The sequence below is a fragment of the Aulostomus chinensis genome, chromosome 8 (genome assembly GCF_037954235.1).
Source record: "Aulostomus chinensis isolate RoL2024-O1b breed Wild chromosome 8, RoL_Achi_v1.0, whole genome shotgun sequence".
Classification (NCBI taxonomy): domain Eukaryota; kingdom Metazoa; phylum Chordata; class Actinopteri; order Syngnathiformes; family Aulostomidae; genus Aulostomus; species Aulostomus chinensis.
The window spans coordinates 13,827,677-13,843,127 of NC_141327.1; the positions used below are offsets into that span (position 1 = coordinate 13,827,677).

Consider the following 15,451-nt stretch of genomic DNA (forward strand, 5'->3'; position numbering starts at 1 on the left):
TATCTTCCGAAATGTGACATTATTGGGGTGTCCCAAATTGCATACTCCCATACTACATACTCAAAATTTTGAGTATACTCAACTCAAAATGGAAAAAAGAATGGATAGTATGAGAAAATTGAGTATGCAAAAGTACCCGGGTGACGTACTCAAACCGGTCAAGATTTTGAGTGTGCGACTGTGGACACTTGCTGCACTCATTTCATCCATAAAAATGGCAGTGGACAACTGGTGAGCGTCGGTTGACAATGACTTGAATAGAGTCAACTTAATATTAAATAACGGGGACAAGTTTGAAATTTGAAAACTAAAATGACTTGTCACCAAAATGTTTTGCTAAATAGATCATACAAATAAACTGTACATACAGTTGACCTTCAGCCAATAGAAGGAAGACATCGCATTGTCGGCGCCGATTGTGGCGTAACAACGCGCAATGACTATCTTTTTCCTGTTTGACTGCTTCAAAAATCAACATACAAGCGCAGGCAAAAGGTGGCGGTAATTAGCCGATGCTGATGCAGTGCTAGCCGGTCTCAAATCATCGAGAAGAAGAACACCTCAGGTCGTCATTTCCGGTGAGTGCACCGCGTGGTAGTATGCGATTTGGGACAGCACCACACCCTCGAAATTCGCACACCGCGCGATTGAGTACATAGTCTGCTTAGTATACTCAATTTGAAAATTTTAATTATGCATTATGGAAGTATGCAATTTGGGACACCCCACATGTCTGTGAGGCCTGCGGATTTAAACCACTTCTAAGACTGGAAATATAAACAAACTTATGCATTACTGTCATTCTGACGCTTGAGGAAAATTGTTCACTGTGCTGCTTCAGAAGCCAATGGCTGACACACACACACACACACACACACTCACGTACAGCTCGTCATTTATAAACAAGGGATACAGCACTCGTTATGCATACTGCATTTCTGCTGCTGATAAAATTTCAGTCTGCAACCATCACATTTGACAATTTCCTTCAAGGAACTTTGACTTTGATGGGTCATTTGATGTGTCTGGGTGTAACGTTGCATGCTGAGACACAGACATCGCAACTACATTCATGTGCGTGCACATATACACACACTCAAAAAGAACGATTAGACATGAAAGATAAAAATCAGCAGTGTGTGATCTTGGACAGAAGGATCGTAAGTTGAGATGACTCCTATCAACTGCCTGGAGGCAATTACACTTAAGTAAATGTGTCCACGTGTTCGTAATGTCAGGCTTTGTAGTTGTGCTTGTTTGTGTGTGTGTGTGTGTGTGTGTGTGTGTGTGAGTGTGTGTTCATCAATGATTACCCCCACAATGTCACACCTGATTATGGAAATTAGCAAATTACAGGATAAAATAAGATTACAATTCTACACTGAGGAGAAACACAAGAACACACCTATAAACATACACGCACATGCGAGCGTACACACACACACACACACACAGACCGAATGAAAGAATTCAAAGATGTGAGAGCAATATATCAATGCAAATGGCAAGGTCCATCTCCTAATGTCCCTATGAATATGAGGCAGTGGGCCGGAAACATTCTTACACAGTATATAAATCAGAGCCTAACGAGCCCTAATGAGCCTGAACGACACTATAAGCCTTGATTAGAGGTGGATTATCAGGACGGCCAGCCAATGCAAATGGCTGTTTACCATTGGCCTTTAGCTCCTGTCTGAAACAGAGAAGAGTGCGTGCGTGCGTGCGTGCGTGTGCCTCTGTCTTTTTTAGTCTGAACCAACGCTTGACAGAACACCAGTACTGTGGGGACATTTTGACTAGTGAAGACATTTTAACTGGTCTTCACAACTATAAAGGGCTTCTAGAAGGTTAAGGCAAGTATTAAGTTAGATTTAAGTTTAGGCTAGGGTTTCGGAACAGGCATTTATTTGTGATGGTAAAACTTAAATCTAATGTCCTTTATGTTATAGTGGCCAAAAAAAACTACCAAAAGCCTACATTTCTATATGGCTGTTTAGTGGTTTAGTCTTAGGTTAGATTGATGTTAGGGTGAGGCTGGTTTAACTCGTTCATGTGACTGGGGGTAGTGTGTTTCAGGGTTGAGGCCAGCTTTCAACTGGTGTTGAACTACATCCCTCCGTCACGCTGCAGCAGCCAGTCCTGTAAAATGGAGATCAGACTGGGAGACTGCCCACGGTGAGATGTGCTTCATGATGTGGTTCATTACAGTCTACCAGGTGACTTTGTTGCTCTCTACGGTTTTCTGAGAAACAGAGTAAACGGAAGTGAGACGAACTGCCGTCGCTCCGTAAAACTCTGTCCTGAGCTCATGAGCCCTCTGCCTTGCCACCTCTCACTTGTTGCTGAAATGGCATGCACTGCTTTTGTGAATGTTACCTCCCTGCGGTGTCCATGCTTATAAATATGGCGTTTTTGACCACATGTAGAAATATTTACCTACAATACTACAGCACACAGTCTCAAACCCACCCAAACAATGTCCAGTACTGTAAGGTTTGATATATGAACTTAGAATGGATTAAATGTTGGAGACACATGTAGTACCTGGCACTTTTCATAGATTAAAAACTGAATTAAATAACAGGACTTCATTAAACTAAGCAAAAAAATAATAAAAAGAATTCTTTGTTCATAATTCATAGTTCACCCTGTTTTCGTTGTATCTGATGATACAATGACAATAAAGGCATTCTATTTTATTCTATTCTATTAATTAGGGCCTGAGCATGAAGGTACCTCAGGCGAAGACCCTATTATGTTTGCTTGTTGAGTCTCTCTTTTGAGCTTGCGTTGCTGCCTTTCCGTCACCAGGGGGAGCTGGGGAGCAAAGATAAAGGAACTCGAGGATTTTTGTGTCCTCTTGTGTGTCCTGTTTTCAGTGTCAAGGGTGAAAGTATAGGAACTTTTATCAACATTTAAAGGCACTGTGTAGGTTTAGAGGAAAATTGAAACTTCTTTATTTCACATGGCAACATGTATTTAAAATGACCACACGCTGCAACACACGCGGACACTCATCAGAGTCACTGTGGTTCCATAGCAGTTCCTGCAAAAATCCTGCAGCTCTTGTACCTGATTTGTCTCTGTAAATGCAAAGCTTTTCCTTATTCGGAACACTTGAGGATGTTTGAACTCAAACAGGTAACTGGTACTGAGGCTATAACACGACCTGCTCGCAATTATAATAGTTTTAGCAACATGAATTTCTAGACATCATAACTTGAATGGGTCATGTGGTGTTTGTACATGAATGAGCCATGTTAACTCTAGATTAGCGACTGATCGTACAGACACGGTCACCTGAAGTATCGCTGGAGCTTACTGGTACAGGATTGGTTCAGATTTGCATTTAGAGGGATGATTTCATCAACATGTCATCATTTATTTGACATCACTTGTGTGAGTTAATCGTTGTGCTGGAAGTTTGACTCGTCTCAGTAATGAGATTGTGAGTTACAAGAGAAACCAGGTGTCGTCTGAGACTTTGATGTAGCTAATCTACATATGTCTGACTCATTATTATATGATTAAAAATACAAGGTTAAGTATGATAATGAAAGGGATGGGGGTGTACACTGTACATCCCATCAAGGTCTCCTACGGAAACACAAATTATTCATTATCAAATGAACTCTCTCCCAAAGGGTAACTGGTGTGTCCAGCCTGAACAGTATTAAAGCTGGCAGGACGAGTGCCCAACGTGATCCTCTGCTTTTGTTAAGTTGCCGGTGGAGCTGGACCCAAACCGGAAGAGGACATTAAAAAAAAAAACACCAAAAAAAACGGTAACTAAAAATAGGGAAAAAATACCAACTCGAAAGCACTCAGAGGGAGCTGGATGGTGAAAGAACGGACAGGGAAACACAACAGGCGAACTGAGACAGAAATGACAATGAAGTTCAATGTAGACTTTGCTAACCGCGCAAGAAATGGGTGTGAGAGCAGCCGAGGTAGAGGGGTTCATTGAAAGGCTCATGACTCAGAAACATTTTCATCATGCAACCTTTAATACATCAATCAAACATCTGAAGGTCTGAAGAGGCGTGAAACACAACGTCTAATCTGACTGAAATATTACAGAAACACAAACATACGCTATCCAGGAATACACACTTTGGACCAAACTACAAACTATTCTGTGTAAAAATGTATCCACACTTTAGCTCCCTGGTCACGTGTCAGGCTGTCATAGGCTTCAGAGCTCTTGTAGCATGCAGCTATGCTAACACTTCAATTTAGAGTTTTTGTTTTTCATAATCCTTCTAAAACAATAATTCTTTAAAAAAATGCACTCTAATGAATACAAACAGACGCTGTATCAACATAAGACACAACAAAACTAAAAGAATAATGTGTATTTTTCTCTAGTAAGGCCCTTTCATAATTTAAGTCATTTCACCATGTTAATTTCATAGCATCGTAATGTGTAGATGATGGATTTGAAGTTGCATTCACAGGACATCGGAGATCTGATGATCCGTCCTATATATCACTAACAACGGTGATAACATGGAATATAAACCATGAATCTTCGTGGGAAATCTTACAGGAGGAATCTCTGGCCTCCCGATGGATCACCGACGAAGACCGGGTCAATTATCGCGTGTTCAAATAATCTACGTCACTCCAAATTTTAACGATTGTCTGGCATCCCTCTCTCAGTAAAGGCAGCATTGAAGTGACATGATGACGTCATGCCGGGTGCAACGACTTTTAATTGCTTTGATTCAAATTTGATAACAGCTTCCGCGCAGCGTGTGACGCCATAATGACGTACCCTGACACCTGGTTGAAAATATAAAACCAAACTGATTCCGTCAGTTGGTGCATCGCTTCTTCTTCCTGAACACAAGCGAGCGTCAAACTTTGCTGAAAATCCTCTGAAATCCTGATTTTAGGGAGAATAAATCGCCGAGTTTCCTCCTGAAGCTGTTGGACTCAGTCGGTGAGTATTTTGTTGTTGTTGTTTTAATTTTATTGATTTAAAGTAATAAAACACCGGAAGTAAACTCATGTTGTCAGGTTATTTTGCTTCAGCTGAAAGCAGTATGTTAATGCCAGAGCTGTTGTTGCAGATTAAAGTGTCGGATGTAGTTTAATTGGAACTGGCGCCTTCTAGTGCTCAGAACCTGGTGTTGTGGAGGAGAATCGGCGTCTTGTGACTGGTGTCTGATCAATGTAACTGCTGCTGCCATTGGCTCCTTCATGACACGTGCGGATGCTGGTTGATCACCGCTCTGTTACTGTTGCTCATTTCTGTGTTTTTCAGTACAAGCGCTCTCATCATGCTAGTAAACTCATTACAACTAAAATAAACGAAACTGAGAGAGAATATTTTTGAAATGTTGCCTCTGTACATGAACAGAAGACTTCAGATTCATTTTCTTGAATAAAAGAAGTCAAATTCTTCAAAAAAAATACTTCAGAGATGCATTCAAACAGTAACGTAATGAGAATTAATTCCAGTTGATGCATCAGATTTGATCAGCTGATGGTCGTGTTCTGAATGAATCTTCATCTTCCAGCTAACTTGTAACTGTGGCTTTTAAATAGGAGACAATACATGATTTACCTCAGAAATGTCATGAAACACCAGTAGAAAGAGGGTTAAAAGGCAACTGGAAAATTAACAATACATTTAAAATGACTATGAGTGAAGTGAAAGGCAAGGGACGTAGTCTTCAGAGTAAAAGTACTTGATATGGGCTCTTTTCAGAGTTTTATCACATGAATAATACATTCATCATGATTTTTTTTCCTATGTAAGCAGCATTTGAATGTTGTACTTTGCTCTGTTTTATATTCTTAAGTGTCTTCATCCATAACAATGAATCTGTGTTGGCTCAGTAAAAGTTCTACAAGAGTCTCTAAGCAGCTTCCTGTCGCTGTGTTTCAACAACCTTCAGGTCAGAGTCGTCCTGCTGGGCTCCATCATGGAGTCCACCCTCTCCATCATTCAGGAGTTCATCGATGGCCTGGAGTGGGAGGACGTGGCGTCCACTCTCATCGAGATGGTCTCTGACGTGCTGGACAACAACAGTCCAGCGAGTCCAGCTGCTCCAGACACTCTGGGGGCTCCAGGCGCTCCTGCACCTCCCTCACCTCCTGCACCTCCCTCACCTCCTGCACCTCCCTCACCTCCTTCATCTCCTGCACCTCCCTCACCTCCTGCACCTCCTTCACCTCCTGCACCTCCTTCATCTCCTGCACCTCCTTCACCTCCTTCACCTCCTGCACCTCCCTCACCTCCTGCACCTCCTTCACCTCCTGCACCTCCCTCACCTCCTTCACCTCCTTCATCTCCTGCACCTCCTCCACCTCCTTCAACTCCTCCACCTCCTTCCCCCCCTTCAACTCCTCCACCTCCTTCAACTCCTCCACTTCCTGCACCTCCTGCACCTCCTTCATGTTCTTCACCTCCTCAACCTGACTGGTGGCAACACGTCCCCACCCAGCCACCCACTGGAGTCTATGGTGGCTACGCCCCCCTGGGGCCGATGATGTTCTGCGGCCAGTGGTGGTATCCCTACGCCATGCTGCCGTTTCCAGCAGCAGAAGTCTATAACCAGGTGAGAGGACATCTGAGTACTTCTAGTATTCACAAAAGTATTTAAGCTTTTTAAACTTGTTCTCTAATGTTTGAATGTTCTCTGATGTTTGAATGTTCTCTGATGTTTAAACTTAAACAACTTGTTGAGTTCAGTCGAGGTAGAATACGTAGTCATGAACCAGCTGGAGGCAAACAGAGTGAAAGCACAGTTCCTCCCTCTCATTGTAGTGGGAAGAAGGTAAAAGTACTGTCACTGTTGCGTATTCAGTTACAACTCAGCTCATTTACTGTCCACAACTGATTAAGACCCAAATATGTCGTCTCCAAAGTGACATCACACTCAGTCCAGTGGGGGTGAAGCAATAAACCGGGTGTGTCTGTGACACGAGTCACCGCCACGACTGACAACCTTCATTAGTGGAGACAATAAAGAGGTGTGTGTGTGTGTGTGTGTGTGTGTGTGTGTGTGTGTGTGTGTGTCATGGCCTCTCTCTCCACAGTGCCTGCCTCGTCAGTGGCCTATTAATGGCGGCGTCCCAGGACCAGCAGCACCCGTCAGACCAGAACCCAACGCCACCACGACTAAGTAAGTTCACGTGTGATGAAGAGCGGTGGTGGGACCGACAGAGGAACCGTGAAAGAACTGGTCTCAGAACAGCTGTTTAGAGTTCTTTGACCACACAAATGTGTTCTAACGTCTCTTTTAATGGGCGTTCATGTACAACAAAGTATCAACATGGAGGATGTTACAGAACTCTTCTTCTGCTTTCCTTCTTATTTTCCTTCAGAAGACACACACTTCCTTCACAGTCTGTGCTTTCTTCTGTGTTTCCCTAGAAAGAGGAAGGCTGGGAAGCCTGTGGACAGACCCTACGTCAAGAAGCCCCCCAACGCCTTCATGCTGTACCTACAAGAGCAGAGGGAACTTGTGAAGGCAGAGTTGAGCCTGAGGAACTATGCAGACGTCAACACGCTGGTGGGACAGAGGGTACGTGCTCCCTCACTGGGACGCCAGCTGACTTAGTTTGGTTCTAGTGATGCTGCGGTCATACCTGAACCTTTACGGGAGTCGATACACACAGCAATGTGTTCATTCATGGGCCAAACCCAGCCTGACACCCACATATGGACAAATACTTGTACTGCTTAGAGTATCACAGTTGTTGGGTAACCAGTTTTGTCAGGACAGACACCAGTGTCCCAGGATCTTCCTGTGTGTGTGTGTGTGTGTGTGTGTGTGTGTGTGTGTGTGTGTGCTAACTTATTGTCATGTGTCCACAGTGGAAGTCTCTTTCTATGGCTGAGAAAGCCAAATACTATGAAAAGGCCAAAAAAGAGAAGGAGCTTCACACCCAGCAGCACCCGGACTGGTCGGCCTCCCACAACTATGTAAGTTCAGCCTGAAAAATAACTTCCAATACAAACACACACACACACACACACACTCTGTCATCAACACCCTGCAGCCTGGCTTTGATCAGCTGATATCAGACGGAGAGTGTAAGCAGTGTGTTTTTGTGTAGGGCCAAAAGAGGAGGAGGGTGTGAGACGACCCTGTCGAGCATCACTCAGCGTGGGGGAGGACCTGCTGCCACTGCTGGGGGAGAAGACGATGGCCCCCACCTGCACCTGACTCACTGGCTTAGGAAGCAGTGACCTCAGCACCACAGGCTGATTTCAACAACAGCAGCCTTGGTGGGGCGAGCCTCTTCAGCTAAGTGATATACAGTATCTGACTACATGATATTCATGCATAGAATTTCATTCAAGTTTACTAACCACTTCTTTTTCTCAGCCAGAAAAAGGTGAGAGCAACTTCTCTTGAGCTTCACAGACTCTTGTTGATCCATGTAACATCCTGACTTCAATAATTCAAGCTCAGACTAACCTGAGATTCTCTCTCTTTCTTGTATGTCCACCACCGGAGCTGCTGTCAACCACCAGGGACAAACAGGTGAGTGTGTTTTCCACTTGTTTGATGTAAAATAACCTCAATTATGTAATAATAGACAGACAGACAGTTATGCATGATGTGATGTAAACTGCAATGGAGTTTCTGACACAGAAGCAAATGTGCTTCGCTTGTTCAGTCACACGTTAGAAGTCAGTGAACAATCCGAGTTGGTCTGACTAGCAACTGTTTGTGTTTCTCTTCCGCTGGACCACCTGAGCTGCTGAGTTCTGCACCACGAAGAAGCGATGCAGACCAAACCAGACGATGACCTCAGGGGTTTGTAGGCCTGTTTTAGTCTGCTGCTCTACATCTAGTCTACATTTGTATCATTCGCAGGAACACACCAACATTCTGGGTGATTCTCTTGTCCATCGTTTCCAGACTAGACGGTCGAGACCCTTCACCCTTAGCTAGTTGTAGTTAGCTTAGCACAGGAAATGCTAATAGGTGGGAAGTGCTGAAGAGAACTTAAGGCCTTAATTTTATTTGTGTACTGACAAACCAACAAGCTGCTTTAACATAGTAAAACTACAATGACTTTCTCCACTCAAGTATTGTAACACACAGGGGTTCTTTTTTCCTTCATTGCAACAACATTTTATTGGATTTTCATGACATTCAAAAAACAAACGCAACCTTTTGTCCTGAACACACTTGTGAGTAATTACCATCCCATGATTAACAGCTGCATGTCCACATCAAATGTGTTGCAATGAAGGATGTTTCTTTCCCCAAAGGCCATAAAAAAGCAAAAGACACTGGTAGAGGTACTTCCATACCACTGGAACGGGGTTCAACTCCCTGCGGTGTCCATGCTTATAAATATGGCGTTTTTGACCACATGTAGAAATATTTACCTACAATACTACAGCACACAGTCTCAAACCCCTTTAAACTGTCAAAGTAATGTTCTGTCTGTTTGTCTCCTGCAACAGTGCTACAAAGCCAGAATCTCAGATCAGTTTCCTGGTAGGGTGTCGTACCCCCTGACCTCTCCTTCAGTCACGGCCATGTGAAACACACAAGTTGATGTTAGATGGCAAACTGAATGTGTTGTTTTTGCAGGGACAACAGGGGACAGCTGAGCCAGCGATGACTGTGGAGGAGGAGATGGAGGTGCTGGTGAGGAGGTTTCAGTCCCAGCCCCACACCGCCAGGCTGAGGCCAGAACCGGAGGAGGTTTTGGAGTCGCTTCCTCAAAGGTTTGATTCAGATTAACATCTCACTGACCCCCAGATGTGATTTTGTTTTGTGAATGTTACCTCCACCATCTGAATTGGAGGGGCTACAAAATATGACCACACCCCCAGTGCTGGGGGTGGCATGACTTGTAGGTCAGGTCACCATCTTGTAACTGATAGGTTAATGGTTTGATCCCCACTCCCCACAAATGTTATGAAGAAAAATATTGAACCCGTAATTGTTCATTTGTGATGTTTGGGCACTAAAAATGGTGTTTAATTCGGCATCAAGGTTCATGGAGGGCCTGAGAATGAGTTGCTGAAGGTTATCTCCTACAGCCACTTTGTGATGTACTCTATGTTGTGGTATTTGTCCTGTTTACTTGTTACTTCTCTGTTTTCCATTTATTTGTTTGTTTGTTATTGTTGTGAAACTTTGGATGCCAATGGATACAAGACACATTTCAAACATTAATCTTATCTTACCTTATATGTCAACCTCCACCATAAACATGTATGTGAATGGGTGGATGAGGCCAAAACTGTAAAGGCCTTTGGAGAAAAAAACTATATAAAGGCCGCTCAGCCTTCAGTTGTGATGGTCAAGGTTGGCGTGAGGGACTTGGGAATGCGTATGAATGAAGAAATGCCAACAACAGGTCCCCACAAATATAGTCATATCTAATCTGTTTGTGTGTGTGTGTGTGTGTGTGTGTGTGTGTGTGTGTGTGTGTGTGTGTGTGTGTGTGTGTGTGTGTGTGTGTGTGTGGTCTTTCAGCGATGAGGTGCAGACTTTAGGTGAAAATGTATTTCCAATCCTCGGGGCTTTGAGCAGGAAACAAAAGGAGAATCGCAGTCACCCGTGAAACAAAACAGACTGTCTGTGTTTCTTCACATTTCCGCTATCTGCTAAAGACAGTGATCCACTGCCTCGTCTGAGATTACTGCTCACAGCCTCAGTCAGTGTTAATGGCATCACCATCACACCATCATGCTCTGAATAAATCAATCTGTCCTATCATTAGCAAAGGGTTTTATTTGCATGGTTACTAGTCTATAGATAGGAACCTATTTACAGTACATCTATTAGGATGGCCGTCAGGTTTGATATTGTTGATTTGGTCATTTCTACACAAGAATTAACCATTTGTTGCACATTTCAGTGTCTCATAAGCACTGAGAATTTCAATTAGGAAACTGAAGGTTAAGGTAAAGTCCCATTTAGATGAACTATTCAGACACAGTCCCTAAGTATATTCATTCTCAGAAGAAACACCAAGAACAGAATTTGATGTAATTAAAAATAATTTGGATGTTTGGTGCAAAATTGGAAAAATGTGAGCATTTCATCTCATTTTCAATTCTGTATTTAAACTGATGTCCCAGAATAGCCAGCAGAAAGAAAGTTGACACGGTTGAGAGAAAAACTTAGCCTTCATCTAAGTAAACGCAGCGGTGGAAGAAGCTTACAGTTCCTTTACTTATGTTATAGTAGAAATACCAAGAGTAAAACTCTCCATTCTTAAATAAAATCTAATCATTAAAAGAAAAAGTACACATTATCCATGACATTTTTTGTATTACAGTGTTTGAAAATGTTAATTCCCCGAACCACTAAATTCTAAAGGTCATGCTAAAGAGGTGTGCTCTTCAGTTGCGCTGCTGTGATTGTGTCCTCTTGACGTTTGCAGGTGTAACATTTGAAAGTATGTCATCATCATCAAGTTTTACCATGTTTTCTGTGAAAAATCTTGTCCCTCAAAGTAACAAGCAACTGATAGGCTCAGATAAATGTCAAGAAACTAAAAAAAATACAGTATTTTCTCCAAAATATAGCAGGTTAAAAGTTTAGTCCCCTAAGATTTAACTACTGTAAAGTACAGAAACCTTGACACTGTATTTAAGTGCAGCACTTGAGTATAAATATCTGGTTACTTCTGAACACTGCCCAGCATTCCTATTACCAGCTGTTAGCAGCATATTGTCCCTTAATCCTAGTTATATTAGCTTGAATGTCATAATGATAAAACCAAAATGACTTGTTTCTGTCAATTTAGAATTGGGAATCAATGAGTAGATGGACATAGTAGTAGGAGTAGATGGGATTTTCCCTTTCAGGAGATGAACGTGGACTCAGCCTTGCATACGCCATTTTGAGAGTCAAAGTACAAGCCTACGAATATTTTGAATCAAGGGGGTATTCTGATGTTTGCTTCCGGGAGTGAATTCATGATTTGGGGAATTGTATTAGCTGGCAGACAACAACCTTGTCGTCCGCACACTCACACATGACGTATGTGCAGTTGCATCAAAACAGTTCTGTTCCCAGCAGTGACAAATATGTGAAGCTGTGATTTTGATGCACTTTAGCTTTAACATCTGGCAAAGACACAGGAGAACCATCAGTCTGTTGATGAGGTGAGACCCTTCCAAAAAAAGAAGAAGAAAGAAACGGACGTCAAAACATGTCAAACTAAAGTGTAACACATACTCCGTCAAACCCTGCCTGGATGCGCAGTGGGACAGGAAGTGGTCTGCAGGGGCCGATGATTGCATCTTATGGGAGAAGAGGAACTGACAGCTAATTGTGCCTCCGTTGTGTGTATTTATGCGCTAAATTTTGGTTTTAAAGAGAAAGGAAATAGGAAGAAATACACAACATTGAATTATAATCTGTTAAAGCTACTGTGTTGCTCCAGGTTTGTGTGCAAAATGAAAGTACAGATATGTGCAGCACTCAGCTGACATACACTTGAACCCAAACAACAATTGTGTGTGGTGTTTTCAAAAGAATGTGCTGGAAAGCTTTCAGAGAGGTCCAGGCCCTCTCGCCATCACTCAGGTTTCGAACATTTATTCTGATAAAACCGGAATGGAATACAGACCTTTTATGTTACCTTTTATAAAGTCAACTACCTACAAATGTGTCCTCTACAGCTCACCTGTCACTCTCACTTTAACCAGATGCAGAGCCAAAGAACTAAATGAATGGTACAGCGCCACAATTCTAAAAGCATCCAGGGCCACATTTTGCATTTGTGTCTCGCATCAACCTCTCCTGAATATCCCTCAGATGAATAATCCCTATGAAACATCTGTCCAAAGGAAGAAGCAACATTTTGGTCCTGGTTTTCTTAGGATGAATATATTGGGATAGTTTTGGTAGGGTTCAGTCCTCTGACTTGGATTGTCAGTAGGATAGTTTGAAAGTTGTTACTTTAGCCGATAGAAAATCAATGACAGGCAGCTGTTGTAAGGCAGGAAGACCCCCACACTGTCTTTGTAATACCCCTTTCACACTGAAACACGAGTGTCAAAGCGGGTTTTTGTACCCGTGTTTGCTCGGCATTAGGGCGCATTCAAGCTTCTAGCAGACGCGGGTCTGAGCTGCCGCTGTGAGGGCTGCTGGCCTGTGTTTTTCTCTCTCCTACGTCATTTAGCAGACAACGTCATCATTACACACAAAAGATCGCCATGTCACAAAATGCCAGTGATGTTCCCATAAATCACCGTGTCCCATACGGTTCCAGGAATCTGCTGCCGGATCTCCTCTTCACTGCGGATGGCGAGCGGCTCGCAGACTTCACAATCTTGCCAGTGCGCTGCCATGATGGATAAAAAAGATGTGCAAGATCACCCAAGCATAGAATAATTCTCGTAAGATCATACACCTGTGAATCGTTTGAAAAAAAGAGGCCAAAACTTTATTGAGAGATGAGTGAGCAGCTCTCGCAGCCCAGCCCAATTTATTCATTCATTCATTCATTTTTTTCTGGAGCTTCCACAATGACAGCCTGATGGGCGGCCCAGTGACAAAATCTGAACGCGACAGGAAGGTCGCGGGAAACCTGAGACAACTCGGGTTGCCCTTTTTGCACTGCAGGTGAGCCGAGCAGAACCGAGGAGAGCACCCGGGTCGCTTGGAGGGTCAGTGGATGCGGGTCGAAATGCCAAGGCGACCCTTTCAGAGTCCCCAAACACCCGTGTTCATCTGTGTTTTTGGTGCAGTGTGAAAGGAGCTTAACAAGGGAAGTTCCTCCAGACTGAATGTCTACATATTGATTTGAAAATGAATTGACCAGCAGGGTTCGGACATCGCAACTTGGGGACTGTCTCTCACGGTTTCAGTGTGTGTCATTGACACCTTTCTTTTGAAAAGTTGAAAGTCTGAGTCTCAGTGCGAGAAGTACCAAGGTCAAGGTGGTTCATGTGGAAAGACCCGCTGATGGGGAAATGATACCAGATGAGAATGACGTCTCCATGTAAATTTATGCGGTGTGTCACTGAGAAATGTTCCTGTTCTGGGTGGATATTTAAGGGAAAGAACAAGAGTTCAAACAAGAGTTTTTTTTCCCTATCTGCTTACGAGAGCTGCCACACACCAGGGGCCTCATGTATCAATACTTGCGTGGATCTCATACTAAAAAACTGCGGTCGCAAGAATCGCGAAAGTTGCATACGCACAAAAAAATCCGGATGTACCAATATGTGCGAGCGCCGAAATCCACGCACGTTTCCTTGATACATCCCAATCAGCGTGGAATTGAGCGTAGATGTTGGAGTGACCGGGCCCGCCCTCGTTACGCCCACCTATAAATACGCAAATTCATTTAAATAGGGTCTCCGCTGTCTGCGCTCACAAAACAATGTCAAAGAAAAAGAAGTTCACGACGTGCGAGTTGGTCGGGAAGGTGGAGGAGAGACAGCAGAGTTTGTTTGACAGCCTGTCCAGTGGTGTCAGTACAAACAATAAAGGTTGTGAGTGGGATAAGAAGTGAGAGGGTGAATGAGGTGGGTTCAGAGCAACACACCCCCGCTGGGATGAAACAAAGTGGTCGGACCTGTTATTGGCTAAAGTTCCCTTCTAATCACCAGTGTTGTTGATCATCATGTTCATACATCTGAACCTCTTCTAATAACGGAAAGAACGAGTCGCTGTGTTCGCTCCTCCTTTACTGAACATCAAAGTGATACAAAGCACAGTTTTCCTCACGAAACCTGTGCGAGCATCACTACGTCCTATCTCTATTTCTGATGCATGTCTGCAATTCTAACTTCCTAAACAATGCAAGCTAAACGTAGGACTAAATTCAACACTGCGCAATCACTAAATGCAATCACTACAATAATTAACTGGCTTACATCAAGATTTAAACAACAATATGGAAAATGGCACTAGAACCTCAAGGTGGAGGTCAAGCGGCGTACAGCTGCCCTCCGGAGGAGTAAGGCAAGGCAATTTTATTTGTATAGCCCGTTTTCACAAACAGTTTGTCTCAAAGGGCTTCACATGGCATCATAACAACATCCTCTGCCCTTAGACCCTCACATCGACTGAGGAAAAACTCCATAGAAAACCCTTTTAACAGGGAAAAATCTGAGAAACCTCAGGGTGAGCAACAGAGGAGGGATCCCTCACCCAGGACGGACAGACGTGCAGTAGATGTTGTTACAGACAAGAAAACAGTTTACACAGTACAGAGTACTGGTCAGGCAGGTGGGGGGCAGGGAGAGGGGCACCTGACGGGATTTGAGCAGCGGGTGGCAGCAGTCATGGGCAGCACCTCTGTGGGGGGCTTGTCACCGCCACCCACGCAGACGCCGAGAGCCTGGGGGCTAAGTGGCAACTCCATTTCTTACGCAACATTTCCACATGCTTTGCCACAGATGTAAAGGCAACAAATACACAGAATCAGCCATTTAAATAAATCAATATGTTTAATAGAAATTGATCCGTCAGACATGCCGCTGACGTGCAGCACCCCT

At 43.5% G+C, this 15,451-nt stretch overlaps 1 protein-coding gene across 1 annotated transcript; it reads left to right on the top strand.

Moving 5' to 3' along the window:
* Positions 1-4,814: 4,814 nt before the first annotated feature.
* LOC147257260 (uncharacterized) lies at positions 4,815-8,489 on the top strand. Its single transcript, XM_086210147.1, has 6 exons — positions 4,815-4,945; positions 5,907-6,569; positions 7,051-7,136; positions 7,388-7,538; positions 7,832-7,939; positions 8,074-8,489. The coding sequence occupies exons 2-6, from the start codon at positions 5,934-5,936 to the stop codon at positions 8,095-8,097; spliced, it is 1,005 nt and encodes a 334-aa protein (XP_086066273.1). The 5' UTR covers positions 4,815-4,945; positions 5,907-5,933; the 3' UTR covers positions 8,098-8,489.
* The last annotated feature ends 6,962 nt before the right edge of the window (positions 8,490-15,451 follow it).